Below are 19,545 nucleotides of genomic sequence, written 5' to 3'. Positions count from 1 at the left end.
TCCATTTGTTTTAATTCCAAGTATTTTAACTGTGATGCATTGTGAGGAATAACAAACGCATTAGATCTTTGTTTAATAAAATGTCAGTTGATAAACCAAACTCTGAACTCATATTCGCAGGGAATGTAGCATCTTTAAAAATCAATTCATTTCATTTTTTCCCCTTCTTAATCTTTCTGGGACTTGAACACCGATTATCCATCTTCTTTTCATCATGACAAGCTGTGTAAGAGCGTATGTAATGACACTGCTGGGATGTTTTCCTCTGCTATTATGCTGTCAGTAGTTTGTCAAAGGAATGTGAAACAAACATCTTTCCATCTGCCCTCCTCAGAGAAATACCTGCATGTCGCAGCATATCTCAGCCTGGGTTATCTGAGCTGGTGTCTGTATGTTTGCATGTGATGAAAGTCCGGATAAGACGGGAGGGGGCCTCTAACAAGCTGCTGCACTTATGTCTTCATTATTAAAGAGCTCTTTGTCTTTCCTGAGGCTAACAGGTGAGTCATTATGAGAAAAGAGGGGAAAAAGGATAGAAGGTAATGACGGTCTTTATGTCCTCATACGGTTGTTACAACACAAACATTTTAAATGCTGGTATAAAATATTTAATGCACAGATATGACTTCGAAGGAAAATAGAAACTACGACAAAAACTGGTTGAAAAATCAGCTCCAGATGGAATTCTTTAAGAGCATCACTAAAAAACTAGAAGAAACAGCATCTTGGCTGCAATGCTGATATCATCAGTTAATATACACCACGATAAAAAATACTGTCATTATATATGAGAGACTTAAAAAAAAGATTTAGCATGGATTGAAAGGTGATTTTAAAACAGGAAGATGAAAATATTGGACACAGATACAAAAACAATGTAATTTCTAAAACTTAATGCCTTGTTTAACAAAAAATAGCAGCTGGGTGTTTCTGTTTCTATCAGTTTTCCACGTCTGGGTCCAGATCAATTGTTACAGCTAACAATTTCTTGTCCTCCTTTTACGTTTAAAAACTATGAGCAGTCTGTGAGCGCAGACCTCTACCAATCAGCAAATTTTGCCCCATATTGTGACTTACACCAATAGACAAAACAAGCACATGATTAGGATCTTAGTCCTGCACCTAACCTCAGCTCAAAGAAAATAACTCTACCATATGGGGACCAGGACATAAGTCCCCATGGGGTGAAAAGATTAAAGTCCCCACACTGTCATAAAAACACGTGCACAAACTCTACTAAAACATAACCTCATTGGTAATGAGGCACATTTTTATCTATACCTAACTTTTTTTTACTGGAGATTGTAATTAGTAATATGCGATTTCTTGTTCCCAGGGGTATAAATGTAATCTGGATTAGGTTCTTGGATTAGGGCTTTTGAAAAAAATTCTGACCATCATAGCGAACTGAAGCACATTATGGCATCTTGGGATCAAGTATATATATTTCATCAAGGTAAACGCTTTTCTTATATTGACTGATTATTTGGGAGGCATGCCAAGATAAATAAAAATATATCGTACTATCAGAAAAATGGCGAGCTTTCTCAAGGCTACGGAGACTTAAACTGGAATTATCTGCTTTTGTTAGATAAGACTGAAATCAAGCTCATCAAAAATAAACTTAAAGGGGTTCTGACTTAGAATTTTTGAGTTTCTCCCCATATCCACTGTTCAGTAAGGTAGGAAAAAACATGTTGCTGTCGGCCTTTATTCCAAAGGCTTTTGTTTAGAAAAAAGCATAAAAGTTTTGAAAGTATCAAGATTTTTTAAATAAAAAGGACCAATGACCTTTAATAGACACTGAAACCAGTCATCACTTTGTCTTTTAGGCGGACAAAGCTCCATAAAGATAGGAATAAAGACCTAATTAAAAAAGAATTCAACAGTATATATAGATATCTAAGAGCTAGATACTGAGGAGAAAATGTGCGGTGAGCTAATACTCAAATATAAAGAGTTATTAGATAGTAATAATAAAGCATTGAATTGATTAATATGCACACATTCTCACAGTAGAGAGAATAATACTTGAACTTCTTAAGATCTGAGACTAAATAAATTTTTTGACATGCTATGATCAGTTTAATTTAATCAAAAGCTTCAATACTGGCATCAACTACACAGTGTTTCGCATACATAACCTAATAATCTAAAAGGCCATAAGGAAGTATATAAACATTAACCTGTGTATATCTTTACTTGTGAGACTAAAATGCCTAATATGTTAAATAAAATGATGATGAATAGATCTGCAGACAGAAGTCAGAAAATTAAATAATTTAATAAACTTAAGTGCACAATCCTCTCATGCTCAGACAGTAGCAACATGGACCTCCTTCCATGTGTTTCTCATTTACTTGTTTTAAAGAAACAAAAAGTGTTTGTAGCTTTGGGCAGAGATGTTAAGTGTCAGCAGGGGAACAAAAGAGGTCTCTTTGCTTCTGTTTTCTGTCTGCTTCCTTACCTTTCTCTGGCGGACGGCTGGACAGTGCGGAGAAAGTGAGGTACATGACATAACAGCTGATGATGGAGGCCTGAAGGAGCCCAGACCGAGGCTGCTCTGCAAGAGGCAGAAACAAAAAAATAATAATTATGCATTTATTTAAACCAATAATAACATAACAATGCATTTTAACAGGAATAATAGTCTTGATAGCAAATACAGTTTAATAAAAACCCCACTAACCTCCTCAAAAAAATTTAATAATATATCATTTATTATTATTTAAACCACAGATAAAGTAAACATTTTGTACATCTCTTGGCAAAAATACAAATTTTGGCTAAAAGCTCTTTTTCTTTATCCACAATCTGAAAAAAAACCAACTCCAGCCTCTGCTGTCAACATTCAGAGACTCAACCTTTACTGCTTCTGGTCAGTTAGGATTGCCAAAATGTTGTTTATCTTTGTTAAGTGTCAGAAGAGAATTGAGGAAAAAAATCTGGTGTTTACGCACACTAAGTTTATTAGAGTTTAAATAGCTTGGGAAAATCATCTCATCTACTGGATGCCAGGGATTTTTTTAGCCTCTGATGGGCTAACACACAACAGTTAATGTATTTAGACACACAACAGGTGATGCAGTTGCTGCTTCAAACAGACTAACTGCTTATTAGACATCATGCAGCTCTAACAGCCTTTGCAACAAATAGAACAACAGTCTCAGAAAGAGCTTGCCTGTTATTGCTTACTGATAATAAAGTTGCTTTTCAAGGGATTTCTTCTAACCCAATTGTGTTTAATATGCCAGATCCAATATGAACTCATAAAAAAACTTATCATCCAATTTAGCAATGATAAAAGTAGGATATTTAGGGCTACTTGAGAGTGGAACCATCTTCAGAAAAATCCCTCTTTATAGTATACCAGTGAGTGCAGATACTAATTCTGCCCCCAATGGGTGACTTTTCATTGTTAAATTTGGAATCACCTCTTATAAATGTTTAGGTTTTTATTATTTTTTCTAATTGTTTGTGCTTTCAGCTTCGTATTTTACAAGAATTTATATTGCAAAGCAATTTTATCATTAAGAAGTATCAGGCAAACTCAGTAGGAGAAAACAAGCACCCTTTCTGAGGCTGTCATTCTATTGGTTCGAAAGGTTGCTAGGTGATGATCTGACTCCAGTCTGAGATAAAGCTGAAAAAAAATCTACAAATAGAGCCAACAGGTTTGCGAGCGTATCTCCGACTAGAGCAGAGACTGGTTAATGTGCAAAGAGAAGGAAATATATGTGCAAGAAGCATTAGATGTGAGAGCAGAAAAAAAGATTTAATGAAGAGGATAATATATTTGAGAGAAAGCAGAAATTTTGAATGTGAGCATCACAGGTTTTTAGTGCTATTAGAGGAAATCCTGCTCTCAGATAAAAAAAAAAGTGCTCTTGGGCGTGCAGGTGGCGCAGTGGTTAGCACGCACATCCCATGTACAGATGCCTCACTCCTCGAATGCAGCCGACCTGGGTTCAAATCCGACCTGTGGTTCTTTGCTGCTTTTTCCCCCTCTCTCATAACCCCTTTCCTGTCAGCCTACTGTCGAAAAAAAGAGCCACTAGGGCTGTAAAGACTCAAAATGAAAATGGGTGCTCTTGGTTTTTACAGTTCAACATATAGCCCTTTTAAAAGATACATATTTAAACTGCTTTTCCAAACAGTCCAAACAGCTAAGTAGACTGTTTTACACCCTTGAAGCTAAAAATAGGGGAAGCTTGGAAGGCCTAACAATAAAGTAAGGGGGAGGCAGTATTATATTGTGGGGTTGTTCCTCGCTTCCAGAGGGACTGGTTCATTTTTCAATCACACTATTGTGGGATTATTGACTATGTCAAAACATCAGCCAGGAAGTTTAAATTTGTATAATGTTGAGCATTTATTGTATTTGCAATATAGTCGCAAATTCAGAAAACATTTCGTAATCACTAAGGCATTATTGGTGGGGGGAAAAATGGATATTCTTATTTTTGTCAGAATCATTCAGCCATTCAGCATTTTTAAACAAATTAATTTTCCAAATGAACAGTGATCCTAAGTAAAGAGTCAAATTTGAAAGAAAGAGGATTAAGGACTAAAAGTTAATCTGCTACAATTCAAACAAACTGCTGTGAGAAGCTTGAGTTTCATAACCTAGAATATGCATGTAATTGAGCTTAGGAAAAGGTAATTCTACTAATTTCTAATGAATTTCTATGTTTAAAGAAAGTTAGAGTATAAGTCCAAACATTTTCTCTCTTGTTATTGTTGGCATTAACCATATAGAAAAGCAATTGGTAATGCTAACTAACCTTAAACGCCAAAAGTTTAGTTTGATTTCAAGTTTTACAAGTCTTATGTAAAAATGTTGCTTCAACTGTCCCGTCTGCTTTGGTACAGGTTTCAGCATGTGGATGGTTTAGTCTGTGTGATAGACTCACTCTGTTTGACACACGGCGTGACGGCGATGAATGACATGAGCCCGCACAGCCCCAGGTTGACCCACAGCAGGACCTTGTTGAAGTGGCAGGCGATGGGATGCGTGTAATATTTGTACATGAAAGTGAAGGCCATGGTGGCGATGGTGTAGAAGAAGAGTGTGGCGCACATCACTGCCAGGTACCAGCGCTTGTTTTCTGCTGCTCCGGTCAACCTAAAGGGTGAGCCATTAATAGCTTTACCTATCTACCATTATTGTTCAGTCTCCAAACACAATACACAGATACACAGAGTACATCCTAAACATATACGTAACATACCAAACATAATTATAATCATATTCACTGTAAATATTACAGGACTTCTGTGTATTCCTGAGAACAAACTGCATTCTTCCTTTTTTTCGACATGCGAGATATAATTTTAAATGTTTTAATCACTTTAAAAAAATACATTAGTGAGTCAGTTTTAGCATTCATGAATCAGGTCTGAGGCCTCTGGTTGCTGCCTGATCCTCTCTGCACCGATCCCTCATGACCGAAAGAACAAGATTCTGGATACAAGTGGATGAAATGAGCTTTCTCCACAAGGTGGCTGGGCTCTCCCTAATGGTGAGGAGCTTGGTCTTCTGGGAGAGGCTCGTAGTAGAGCTGCTTCTCCTCCACACCAAGAGGAGTTAAGCTTGTTGGTGGCTTTGACATCTTTTCCAGGAACCCCGTGGGCACCTCCCTCAAGAGGTGTTCTAGGGGACCCAGGGGAAAGCCCAGGACATGCTGGGGAGCTCAATGTATCTCTGTAGACCTGGTAACATGTTGGACTTCCCTCAGCAGAGCTGGAGGAGGTTTTTGGGGAGAGGGAAATCTGAGAGTCTCTGCAGAGACTGCTGCCCCTGCAATCCGGTCTCAGATAAGCAGAGACGACGATTAAAAGTCCATTACAAGCAGAAAGCAGATTATTTTGTATATTTGGGTTTCTGTACATGCCAATCATACATAAACCACTCACTGGGACAGCACAATCAGTGGTGGGCTATAGGTAGGCTATAGTGCAGAAAATTATTTTGCAAAAACAACCAAGTAAGACACTCCATCACCTGATGAGTAAACAGATTCATTCCGTATCTTATTTCTTTTCCATACAAAAACAGTTGTTCTTAAGGCTTCAGAGGTTCTTTATAGAACATATGTGGACTTACGGCCACATATGTTCAAAACAAAGTGAACAATTCGGTGAGAAAGTTAAGAGAATATTATTCAGAGAAGAAGACCACTAGGGACTCTGAAGGATCTGGAAATATCCACACCTCAAGTGGAACAATCTATTGAAAGGACAAATATGAGTTGTGCATCCTTTTTGGCTGGTTTAGATCAAAGCATATTCATTGTTTACAAGCATGGTCTAGTTTAAATCCAGAATTAAACCCAATTGAGAGTTTGTCAAAAGACCCTGGGCTACTTTATGAATAAAGACTTCAATTTATTGATCTTTAAAGCTGATACTAACTTTTTGGCTTAAATTTTCATTATGACAGTTTCGCCTTAGTAACATGCCCTGAAATAATATAAATGGATCAAATCTGAGCATTTTCTGGGATAAGTTTGATAAATAATTAATGAAAAGCAACAAAAAATATACGGTACTTTGGAACGCCATGATCAAATCTGATTTTTTTATATATATATATTATATTAACAGTTTTATATTTTCTATTCCCCAAATAACGATTTCAGTATTTCAAGACTCACCAGTTTTTGTTCCATGTGTGTGCAAAAGCTGTGATGAGGATGAGTTGGATGAGGATGAAGGCGAACCCTCCCACCACACCAACATAATGCCAAGCTAAGAGAAAATGTGGAGAAAGAAAAGTGACTCAGTTTGTTTCTGGAAGTGATAAAAGTGAAGAGTGTTGATCATAAATTACTTCTGACATTTAATCTTGTATCAGCATCACATTTATTATTCCTAACAGAAGGAAGACCACCCTGTAAAGATTTATGGTCCAATGATTGCTTCCCTGTAGTACTTTCTTAGAGTAGATCACTGCTGCCCTCTAGGAACATTTTGAAGGAAGTGCATTTGGACAAACCCTTAGCAAAAAGTGGTTTATTGAAGAATACTAAAAGTGCACTAATTTCATTCTTAAAATCAGGCAGTGCACCTAGAGTATCCATATTCTAAACTATATTTCATATACTTAGCAATAGTATAGTCAAGTGTACTTGACTATACTATTGTTTACTTTATTATTTATTAAAGTATACTTTAAGTATACTTTAGTAAACTTAAAAATGTCCCACTTTAGTTTGAAGAAGTATTACTTTAGTAATACTTCAAGTACACTAAAAGTACATTGTTAGGTATACTTTCTAAACTTATACTTATACTTAAGTATTCTTAAAAGAATTTACTTCAAGTATACTACTTTTTGCTAAGGGAAGAGCAGCAAGATGTTTGCTCTAGGTGGATTTTTGAAAAAAAAAAAAAGAGCTCACCATGTAGGAATGACTCTGTTGGGATGAAGAAGGCAGCAGTGCACATCCCAAGCAGGGTGATAAATTTTAAAAACCAGAACCTGAAACACACAAAGAACAATTACCTTAAAATTATTCAGAAAAAAACAGGAATAATAAAAACAACAACTTCATTTTCAAAGAATTGCTCAATGGGTGTTGCATGTTTTCAATCACTGGTTTTAAAACTCACTCCTCAGTTTTCTGCATGCTTTCAGTATTTCCCTAATGCCATTAATCTGACATAAAGAAATGAATGAATAACTGGCATCTGTAGCTCTCAGTAGCAACATAGGCATAACCGATGTACACTGAGGGGTGGCACCACAACCTCACGGTCAATCTACACTGTTCCTACAGGAAAATTAATAAGCATAAGATCCATATTTTCTAAATAAAGACAAACTATACTTTCCTACAGCCTTTGCTAACAAATAGATGCATATATTTAAACATCCATACTTTCTAGATAAAAGGTATAGTGGATATATATTCTTATAGGTTTGAGTTCAGCGGCTAGCATCTTTTCCTTTGTCATTACTTACCTACTTGTATCAATAATCATTCTGCATAAATAGATATTTACAAGCACTAATATACACATAAATTGATTATTTAATATATTTTTAATAAAATATTTATTTATCTATGATTTTACTGAAGACTCCTAGATGATTTGCAGATAAGCATCATTTTCTCTTTACCCCATAAGACACAAAATCTGTTTCTGAAAAGAGCATGAATTCTGTACTTATCATCTCTAATGTTAGTACATTGATGCACATAATTAACCACAGCATTTTTGTTGTCAAGTAATTGTTAATATATGAAAAATTTAAATGTTTTGAATATTCCACTTGAGAGTATTACCAGCGCCACTGTCTGTGTTAGTGGGGAAAAAATGGTAGGGGCGGCCACAGGGGTGTCCAATGATTGGCTGAGGGTCACCCCTGGCCCCCCATCTAGCTCCGCCCCTGAGTAGCAACTGAAGAGGGGATGTAATTATTTGATGCAGGTATGCTTAAATAGAGACACATCTAGAACATGCAGGACAAATGGTCCTAAGGACTGAGTTACATATTCATATTAAAAAATACTAGGATTTAACTTTGCAAGACAAACAGGTCCCAATTCATTTGTATACATATCTGATTTAGTCCAAGTTCAGCTCAAGTAAATCCATGTAATTCCAGCCCGAGTCAGATACATTTCAGTTACAATCAGACTATTTTTTTTTTTTTAAATGTATATTTACAGGTTTCACCTATCAGAGCCTATAAATTGGTAAAGTCTTTGTCAGGTTATGTTCTGAAACAAAAATAACTTTAACTGCATGGATGTAGTAGCCTGGTTTTGTTGGAGGTTTCTTCCTGTTAAAAGGAAGTTTTTCCTCTCCACTGTCGCTACAAGCATGCTTAGCGTGAGGGATTGCATCCGAGTCAATCAGTCGATGACAGACTTTTGACACAGCTGTAGACCTTAGTAACCTGCAGCAACATCAGTTTGAAAATCGTGCCAAAATTCATAATAATAAAAGCAAAGGTGGTTCTACAAGGTACTAAACCTTTTGGGACTGACAGATGGTGTACTTCTTTTTATTTTAGTTTTCTTTCTATGTGTGCTACAAAGCATTACAGTGTAAAACAGCATCTGCAGTTCCAGGGTACCGACAATAATTGATCTATAATTGCAGACCACTAAGATTTATCAAGGACCCAGTAGCCTTTTCACTGAGGCGCCAGTAAGGCTCTTATTCCAAAGAGGAGAGACAATCCATTCTTCCAAATCCTTATCCTCGCTGCGTCACAGCACTAATCAAAGCGCTCCGCAATGGAAAGTGCAACAACAAAGAGCTTTAAATAGATATGCAGACTTGGTGAAGTGAGTTGAGGCAAAACCCTTTCTCCTTTATGCATGCAGCAACATTTAAAACTCACAAATAAATGATAAATACAAAAAGAGAGTTGTTTTCATCATATAATCTAGTTGGGGACCTACCCATTGTGTATGAGAGCTCTAAAGTCCTGACTGGACTTTACGTCGATGAGGAAGATCGCCATCATCAGGTAAAAACAGGAGGTACCGAAGCATACTCTATAGACTGCTGAGTAGCCCACCAGCATCTCACAGTGACCTCCCCCATGTGCCTGGTCGCACACCACATTGAAGAAAGGCACCTGAAACATGAACAGCAGTTTGATTATACATTGCATAAACATTTATTTTTAGAAATCCAGATTTTCAAGGAATCCCATGTAATCTGCTGCCCTACAACTCATCCCTACACCATGTATGTTTTGTTCTTGCCAAGGTCCTAAATCCCATTTGTTGTTGTCCTTATAAAAGAGATTTATGTGGTTGAAATGCAACTGGCAAATAAGCTTATTCATTAAGAATAGCAAACAGTTTTACATTCAGTTATATCCTCTAACTTCATGTTACTATTATACACCACATTTTGTAACACGGTCACTTTTCCTGATCTGTTTTTTAACATGTTTTAATGTGAGTTACTACTATTTATTAAACAATCTTAAGACCATATAGAAATGCTGCATATGAAAAAAAATATGTATTCTCCCCATGACTCAGCAACTTGTGGAACCACTGTTTTTTGCAATGATGCCTCTGTTTATTTTGGTGTGTAGATATTTGTTTCTAAACAGCTCCCTTAATTTTCAACTGCAACATTTTAATAAGATTGATGTCAGCACTTTAGCTCAGTTTTCATTATTTCCCTTTTTTAGCCATTATGTTTTATATTTCCTGTTTTTAGGATTTTTTTTCAGGATCATGGTTCTGTTGATGATCCCTCCACCCCTCTGATTATCCGTTATGGGTGTACTGAATGCTGTGTTTCCTTCTATAATATGATGCTGTGCAATAAGACCATACAATAGCGACATTATTATTATTTTTATCTATTTTTATCCATTAATGACACCTCCACACTGGAAAAACTAGTGAAGTGAGCTGGCTCTGTGATTGGCAAGAAGCTGGACCCTCTGGGGACGGTGGTAGAGACAAGGAGAGTTAACAAACATTATGAATTGTTAATTACATATGTTTTGGTAATTTCCCTGAGCATAACAAAGCTTTGGGGGGGGGGTTGTTCAATCATTCACTTCAGTATGTATTGGCAGTTTTCTATTTTTTTTTCCTTCTGTGTAATCCTCTGGGTCACAAAAAATTTGGCCTTCCGAAATTGAGGAGCAGTAAAACCTGTCGATGGTGGTGCATTTTCCTGTTAACAAATACCTACATTCTCCAGTAAACTTACACATCTGTTGGGGGTCAGCTACTCTTGTTCTTTTGAGGTTAATTAATCAATGGAGTTGATCAACCACATCTGATTTTGTGTATTGTAAATATTCAAAAATTTTGCTCTACCTTTGTCTAAGTATGGTGTTGATATGTTATGTGTGTTTTTATTCACCAGGTGTTAGAATTAAACAACTTCAGAATCTGACAATGAGTAAATTGCTTTTATTTGATCCTCACTTGAATAAAAATGAGCTCGTAAACAACCCTTGTTCTAAATCATACTCACATTCTCCCTGACGAGCTCAGAGACGGTTCGGGACAACATGAGGCAGGAGACGGCGCAACTCATGATGTGGAAGAGGGTGTACATGACTCTTGTGCTGGTGGACGATTTGACGGGAGGGCAGAAGGCACAGCAGAGCGAGCAGGGAGCCGGTCCACAGCAGCAACAGATCTATGAAAAAAGGAGGGAGGAGGAGCACAGCATCAAACACAAACCGAAGGAAAAGAAGGAAAGAGGCACATTTCAACTTCCTTAAATCTGCATTGGTGAAAATAAATGTTCCAAAGCTCAGATAACATGAAAAGTTTTTATATTTGTCTCTCAGTTATTTTAATGTATGTTTTTTTTTTTTCCTTTTCTCATTTCTTTTCTCTAGTAGCTATAATCTTGATTCTTTACAGGGAATATCTCACTGATTTCCCTAACTAAGGTTTGTCAAACTGCTTTCTCACATATACCCATACATCCACCATAAACCATATGTGCTTGTGAAAATGAAAAGTTTATTTACAAACTATAAGGTTAATAAACTTATTTTCAAGGTGACTGTTGTAGGCAGAAATAAAAAAGTATAACTAGGTATATAAGTTGTATAATAACAATGCAGAAACATAGAGTCATGGGATATTACTATTAGACTGCCATTAAATAGGTACAGACATTAGACATATTGATGACTGTCTCTTTAAAAAGCTGTGTTCTGGTTGCATGTAAACAAGAAAAGTTAATGTTCTGATTCTCATTTAATCAAAAATAGTAAGTTAAGACACTCCATCCCCCAATAATTAGGGTTAGGGTAAGTTCAAGGATAACATCAATCACTGTGGCTGTAATAACTCCATAACTTATATCTTTAAAATCAATCTTAGAAAACATGGCCCCAAATTGAGTTATAACTGAGATATTTGAGAAGTTTCTTTCATATTTATCCTTTTATAGTTCGACCCACAGCATCTGAAAAAGATAAGTAGTCACTCATCCTTTGTCTTAATACCCCTTCCAGGACACCATCCAGAGACCACAAGGTTTTTTTTCCCTCTACTAAGATTGTTAATTCATATATCTTAATTGAAGTATTAATAATTATGTTAATACCCAAACTGTGAATAGGCTAAGCACACTTTGAAGAACTAGCTAAGCTAGTTCAAAGTTTCCCAAAGATAGACAGAAACATTTTTAAGATAAACCGCGTATGCTAAAGTGGTTCTGAGGCTAAGCTTTTAAATCCAGCTTTTACAAATCTGCAGCAAAAGAAATTAGGAGAAACTTTGTGCATTTATTTTAAGAACAAATGGAGTTCCTCTTTAGGGCCTGTTTTCTAAAAACCTTCAGTTTTTAAACAGAAAAACTGGACTCATAGCATCAAAGGCCAACCAGTCTAGTTGCTTAGTAGGCTATAAAGTAACCTACATTACAGGACTTGGCTGAGGCAGGGTTGGTGACAGATTAATCTAATAAATCCAGCAACATTGGGATTCTGATGGACAACTGGATGGAAGCCCATCCCTGCTGATCCAAACTAAATCTAAGGAGGCTTGCACATCTGTCTGGTGCCCAGTAAACCCTAAGTCTGGAGGTCAGTCTGGTTTGTATGGGTCACAACACGACAAGTGAGACACAAACCAATTACCCCTGCAATCAAATAAATAATGTATTTTTCTTCTATTAATAAACTGTTGATTTTCAACATATGTTTACATATTGGAGCAGTGTGTCCTGATAAATCATTGTTCATCACGTGCAAGCTCTAATCTGAAGGATATTGCAGAGAAGATTACCGGACAACATCTTAGTGATAACTGGAATAGACATTTAATCATTGAAGGTATTTTTTTTTCTTTTTCAATCTTTAAAGGGAGACAGTTTGCTCATTTGACCTCATCAACAAACAATAAAGTATCTGAAATGTTAACAGGAAAGGTATCTATGAAGTTTATTAATGTTGCTGCTTTGCATTAAAGGAAAATCAAAATGTTGTGCAGATAGTTTTTTTAAGCATTTGGATGTTTAACTCATTGTTTGATTTTTTTTTATTTTCTTTGTTTTATTTTTTCATTTCTAATTTAGTCATTCCTGCATGGATAGCTTAAGGAAGTGGCCTGTTATATTGGAATATTACCTTCAATGTTCACACATCTAAAGACTTAGTTCTGAAGCAGAATTAATATTAGAAGTCACTTTCTTAATACAACAAACCTAAAGAACTTTGAAACTAACGTTTTATTAAATATGCAAAATTATATATTTTTTCATGTATGTGAAATAATTTTAGTGACAGATTTTGAGCTTACAAAAACCTAATATAAACTGTACAAATTCTCAGAAATTCTGATCCTCTGCGCTACCATTTGAAAGACAGGTGTCCGTCTTGTGGCCCAGTTTAAGGTTCATAGTAAAGGATTAGTGTTTGCAGAGGGAAGCTGCAGCAATGAGTTGTTGAGATTATCTTCCATACACAGAATGATCACTTGGATTTAAAAATAGCCAAACTACAGGGTCAGCCACATAAGAACATGCAGTGCTTACACCTGGAAACATAATTGAATCACTGGAATGCCGTGTTTTTACAGTGGAATGCATTTTCAAACAACTTCTTTACACTTTATTTTAACTTGAATTTAGAGATTGAATTATTACTCAAAACAAAGAGGCAAAAGGAAAGCTTTTTTTGCTGGATAACCGCCTGCATGTGTATGTCACATTTTGGTAGGTTATTGTTTGGTGGTTCATATTAAATATCTTTTTGTCCGGAAATATTTAGACATATCAATCTTATGTCCAAATATATCTAGACTATCTATGCACCAGGGTGGAACGGACCATGACATTGATACTTAGTATTTTAAAGGTTTGCATTGCCTAAGTGAAGCAATGGGCAATGCAGAAAAATGCAAAGCAATTAGGCAATGCAAACGCATTGGAGGCCCCTGGCAGTTGAAATAAGACTAAACATCGTGGTAGGATTTAAAGAGCTGTCAGAGGCTTTTAGGAAGAAGATTTTAGCAGCTCTGCTTACTGTTGACATAAAAGTCCATAACTGTTCAAACAGAAAGAGACTGCATAAGATCAATTTAGAGGTGTGCATGGAAGGGGCATTTGGTGTCTAAAAGAAACAAAAAGGTCAGAGAATGTATTAACAGAGAGAAAGTAAACAAAGACCAGAAACATACTGTATGTTCTTTGGCCAGATGAGTCCAAACTGAATTAGAACTTTCCAAGAAAAGAGCCTCCCCAACAGTGAAGGACGGGGGCAGATGTGTCATTGTTTGACAATGCTTTTCGGTTGGATCTATTCTGTAAACCATCATAGTATTCGCCATGAAATCTAAAGCATAGTAAAGGATGCTTAAGGAAAAAGAAAAAAAAAAAAGCACAGGCATAACCAGGCCCTGCAGAATGACAGTTAACCAATGATGCTATTACACCCATTAAGACTGGTTAAATATATAAAATAAGAAATTTTAAGTACTATTTTATCTTTCTTAAATGCAGTGGTGTGACCGGAAATTGGCTTAACATGTAAAAAGCCCCTAAAACTCAAACATCTAAGAGAGTGGTGGAATATGGTAATGTAAAGGTTACTATAAATAAATATTAGTCAGCCCATGTCTGGATTTATTGGGAATTAATAAAACTTTTACATTTACACTCACAGAAATATTTCACCCAAATTTTAAGATTTTTGTAAAATTTTTACACAGCAAATTCCCATTCACTTTTTTTTTTAGATAATTTTAACACATACCTATGAAGTAAACCTTACAGGATCCATATTCATTTGTATAATAAAACTTTTATTTGAGGGCAGGCTTCGGTGGTACAGTGGATAGCGCACACGACCCATGTAGCCTACTGTTCAAAAAATGAGCCAGTAGTGCCGTAAAAACAAAGAAAAACAACTTTTATTTGAAATACATATTCATCAGATTTATGTATTTAGTATTAGTATAGTATACTTTTATCAAAGTTAATAGTAATGTGTGTATTTTGTTCAAGTACATAAAGATCATTGTTTGAATTGCATTGTAATCTGATTATACTGCAATTCAAACAAACAAACTTTATGTATTTGAAATAAATACACTCAGTTATATCAATTTTGAACTATTATACTATATCAATTCAAAATGCATAAACATGTTAATTATTTTACTTAAATAAGCTATATTAAAATTATTAGTACGTATCATGTAAGGTTTATTTAATAGGTTTATGTTAAACTTATCAAAAAAAGTCAATGGGAATTTGTTATATAATTGAATTACATAATTCTTAGAATTTGGGTTAACTATTTCTGTTTATCGGTAAAATGTGTTGACTGTTTTTCACTTGCTCTCTTAGGCAGCAGCATTTCAATCTTCAGTCTCCTCAATGTGGATGAGATATGGCTCCATCTTTTACAGCCTTGCTTTTATTGGACAGTTTTTTACCATGTGGATAGCGTGTTTCAGAGGCTGCCACAGCAGAACAATTAAATTTAAGTCAAGCCTTTGACTAGGCAGAGTCAGTCCTCGAGTGCCACTGTCCTAAAGCTTTTTGCATGCATCCCTTCTTTAAAAAACCTGAAACAAAAGGCCAAATTACCTCCTTGGTATGCCGGAAAGTTTAGAAAAGGCCTGTCCATTAACCATTCTTTTGTTTCAGGTGTATTGTAGCAGTGATGCATGCAAAAGCTGCCCTCCCCTTTATTAGGCCATTCTAAAATCTTATTTAAGTAGTAGACATGCTGTTGTGTTTCAGTCATTGACTTGCTGCTTAATCACCATCAGCGGTGTCAAAAGTAGACATATTTGTTACTTAAGTAGAATTATAAATACTGCAGTTTAAAAACACTCTGGTTAAATTTGAAGTATCAACTTGACCTCTTTACTCAAGTAAAATTGAAAAAGTATGTGCATTAAACGCTACTTAAAGTATAAAGTAACCTTTATAATGACAAGCAGATGCCACTTAATGAATTGAAAGCTCAATTTTTCAACTATTTCGAAAAATTCTTTAAGGTAGGGCAAAGGATGAGGGAGGTCTTGTTGGTCTCCATCTCCTGATACGCTCTCGCCTGTGTCCGACCTTTCAGATATTTCAACATCTTTTTCTGAATCCGACATTGTAGCATGGCATAGGCAATTCGCGTTTGCAGTTTGAAGAACACCTGCTTGCTACTGATGATTTCCTTTAGCTAACAAATGAGTGTTTGCATTATATGACCCATCCAATTACACTAGTTTTCACTAGATGTGTATGGAGCCAATGATCTGCATTGGATGGCGTACATGACATGAAATAATATTTCTAGACATAAAACCGAAGCCAAGAGTAACGAGTTACGTTTGTTTTAAAAATGTAAGGAATAGAAAGTACAGATACTTGTGTGAAAATGTAATGAGTAGAAGTCAGAAGTAGGAAGACAAATAAGTAATGGATTAAAGTATAGATACCTAAAAAGTGCACTTAAGTACAGTTACAAAGTATTTGTACTTAGTTACTTGACACCTCTGATCAATGTGCACTCAGACCTAAGGTAATAAACTGATGTCCAATTCTCCTTCAGGATTTTCTGGTAGGGACACAAATTCATTTTTGCATGACTTATGGTAAGTCTCCCAGGTTCTAAAGCAGCACCATTCGCACTCCATATGGTTGATGGTGTCAATCACTTATAGTGAAGGTCTTTAACAAGAGTAAAAATATATCCCTCTTACACAACATTGCCTCCTATATTATTTAATGTCATAATTATTAATCTCCACACTCATTCATTGGTTATACTTTCATCTATAGAGCCTCCATTGAACTACTGAAACAGAGGTCATTACGCTATCTTAGGCGCAGGTGAGGCAAATAGTCCTTAAAGATTAAAATTCAATACAAGCCAGACAGTCACACTATCACCGCAAGGTTTGACTGTGAGTATGGAGTTCTTTTAAAGAAATACTGAGTTAGTTTTACATCATACACCTTTCAAAACATACTTTGAGTTTTTATCTTGTCTTTGCATATAAACTCTCAGAAGTCCTCATGAGTTTTAGGAAAATGTGAGGCGGGCATTATTTTTCTTATTGTTGATATTGTTAATTCATCAATACTGTCCTCATCTTAAGCAGGTAAGGCCTGTGGAGCTTCAGCTGTTGATTTGTGTTCTGTTCTGACCTATTTGATTAGCCAGGGCACTCTGTGAAAGAATAACAACTGTTCAATATTTCTCCATTTGAGGCTCTTACTGCAGTCCAAAGCCTTGGCATCTGCTAAGGTTTACAGACTGAATTATTTAACATATTGTCACAAAACATGCAGGTGGAAATGATCCCAGAAGTATTTCTAGAGTTCTGATGTTCTAGTTAGCATGGTTGGTCTAATAATTACTACAACAACATGCTCCTCATAAGCATTCTTTAATAAATCTATGTTACCAAACAAAAAAAAAAACAATAATTCTCTTCAGTAGGTTTTAGAAAAAAATAAAATACAGCAGCTTAATGATTCCTGAGCATATCTTGTCTGAAACTGAAAAATGTATGTATATAATTGAAGATAAAATTCCTTTGAAGGAACTGATGAAAGAAAGGGACTAAATCACGTCACTGAGCTGAACTTTCCTGTAACACCTATAATATGTATTGTTTTATGATGTACTGCCTCAGAAGATCCATTGTGTTCTGCAGTTTTAAAACATTTGAAAAGAACATTGTGTACTTTTTTGCCCTAACAGAGTTAAACTGGAGCTGAACTGTACTGTTACTATTCTGGTAAAATATCAGGTTCCAATTAGTTTATAAATCCATCACTAAAACACAGCGCCTCATGACTGGATTAGGTATAACCATGCTTCTCGTGCATTAATCTGTCAGCAATATTAGTCTAAGCTCTTATAATGATGCTAATAAATAAGTTTTATCCGTATATATATATATGTATATATAAAATTAGTTTTTTAAATATTTCAATATATTGTGAGCTTTTTTCCCCCAGCTCTTTTCAAACATGGGTGTGCAGGAAACACATGACAGCCTTTTAGGAGCTTTTATGTCAATTTCCACAATGCTTGTTTTTCATCAAAATAATAATAAAAAATAAAAAAAATAGAAGATTATTGACAATCTCCTTTTCTATAGTTTTAATCCAAGTGTTGGACATCTTAAACACCCCTTTCTCTTACAGCGCTCACCTGATAGGCCACCATATTAAGGAAGTAGCTGTAGATGCTGGTGCGGCTCATCCCCTGCGTGGCCGACATTTTTCCTCCGAACTGCTTGTCATCAACCACTGAAGTTCTACATTTGGCCATTAACATCCAGTACTGACAGCTTTTCCACAAGAGACGGCAAAAAATCCTTACATCCTCAAGAAGGCCAGAGCCGAAGCCTGTGCCAGGCCTGTCAGAGAAGTAACAGGTTGTCCTTGCTCGCTCCTTCTACTGGGTTTGTTTCAGCTGGACTTCCTGCAACCGAGACCCTCAGCCTGAGCCCCGGCTGAAAAGCCTTGCAGGAGAATCAGTTGTTCTTTTCACCCATGTCCTGCGTGCCTTTGCTCTATGGCTCTGTTGGCTGTTGCCAGAAAGGAGGGAGAAACAGAGGCAATAGCCCAGTGGCCTCCCTCATCCCTCACCCTCCCCTTCGCATCCTGGTCAGATTAGACAGAGGCAGGGGGGTGGAGGAGACAGGGGAGGTTGACATGGACCATGTGTGTCCCATCTGTCCATTCTGTCCCTTCCCCCAGCATGACACAAACCTTACAGTATACTGGAAGTGGACAACACCTTCTTCACAACATGAAACACCGATCTCTGGATGTTGGAATGAGACCCCACAGGCCTCTGACAGACCTGCATCAGATTGGAATCCATGTCTTCCTCACTGAAACAGGCTATAACTGTAATCCTAGGCATAGTGATTGCATTATGACCCAGAAACACAGAAAGAGAGCAGACTAAATGCAGAGCATGGAATGACAGGATGCACCGTGCATTAGTGGATGTTCTCAAAACCCAATAATACACAGGCCAGAGCACATTTCAGACATATAATGGAGGACCAAAAAGACTCAAAAATAGAAGGGAAGGTGCGAATAATAATTAATCTCCATGGTGATGAGCATCCCAACCTCGCCAGGACAATAAAGAGGCACTTTTTTAGAGGCACTCTACTGTTTGACTAGAATCTGTTAAAGTATCTTATAAAGTGGCCACACCCCTTTCTGTAAAAAGGGATATGGTCACTGTAGGATTGGTTGCAGGTAACAGAAGAGTTACCTGCAACCAAAAACATAGGCATTAAAACTGAGATTTTATGCAACCAATAGAAACAAAGTACCAGGTAACTGAAGAGTAGATTAAACTTTTACTAATCCAAAGAGCATGATGTTCACTTGTTTTTAGTGAACACCTTTTAAAAGCACCATTTTCTGCAAAGATAGCTGCAAGTCTTTCAGGTTATGGCTTTAACTATTATGCACATCAAAAGCCTTAAACATTGTTTTTTTAACTCCTTCCAAAGATTATCTGATAGACATAACTATTCATCTGTCAGACATGAATGAATCCCTTTATTTGAGCCTTTGGCTGTATGTTATGATCCCTGCCTT

At 36.3% G+C, this 19,545-nt stretch overlaps 1 protein-coding gene across 1 annotated transcript in view; it reads right to left on the bottom strand.

Moving 5' to 3' along the window:
• serinc4 (serine incorporator 4) overlaps nucleotides 1–18,476 on the bottom strand; it is a 22,308-nt gene extending 3,832 nt beyond the window's left edge. Inside the window, exons 1-7 of the mRNA XM_015384808.1 lie at nucleotides 18,131–18,476; nucleotides 10,972–11,139; nucleotides 9,420–9,598; nucleotides 7,404–7,483; nucleotides 6,657–6,750; nucleotides 4,914–5,125; nucleotides 2,468–2,563 (exon numbers count right to left, since the gene is read on the bottom strand). Coding sequence (XP_015240294.1) covers nucleotides 2,468–2,563; nucleotides 4,914–5,125; nucleotides 6,657–6,750; nucleotides 7,404–7,483; nucleotides 9,420–9,598; nucleotides 10,972–11,139; nucleotides 18,131–18,256 — 955 coding nt within the window. The 5' untranslated portion in view covers nucleotides 18,257–18,476. The remainder of the gene's footprint in view (nucleotides 1–2,467; nucleotides 2,564–4,913; nucleotides 5,126–6,656; nucleotides 6,751–7,403; nucleotides 7,484–9,419; nucleotides 9,599–10,971; nucleotides 11,140–18,130) is intronic.
• Nucleotides 18,477–19,545: the final 1,069 nt, after the last annotated feature.

Source organism: Cyprinodon variegatus, unplaced genomic scaffold, assembly GCF_000732505.1.
Source record: "Cyprinodon variegatus isolate N-32 unplaced genomic scaffold, C_variegatus-1.0 Scaffold324, whole genome shotgun sequence".
Lineage (NCBI taxonomy): Eukaryota > Metazoa > Chordata > Actinopteri > Cyprinodontiformes > Cyprinodontidae > Cyprinodon > Cyprinodon variegatus.
Note: the sequence above shows the minus strand (reverse complement) of the source record. Positions and strands in the feature narration are given on the sequence as shown.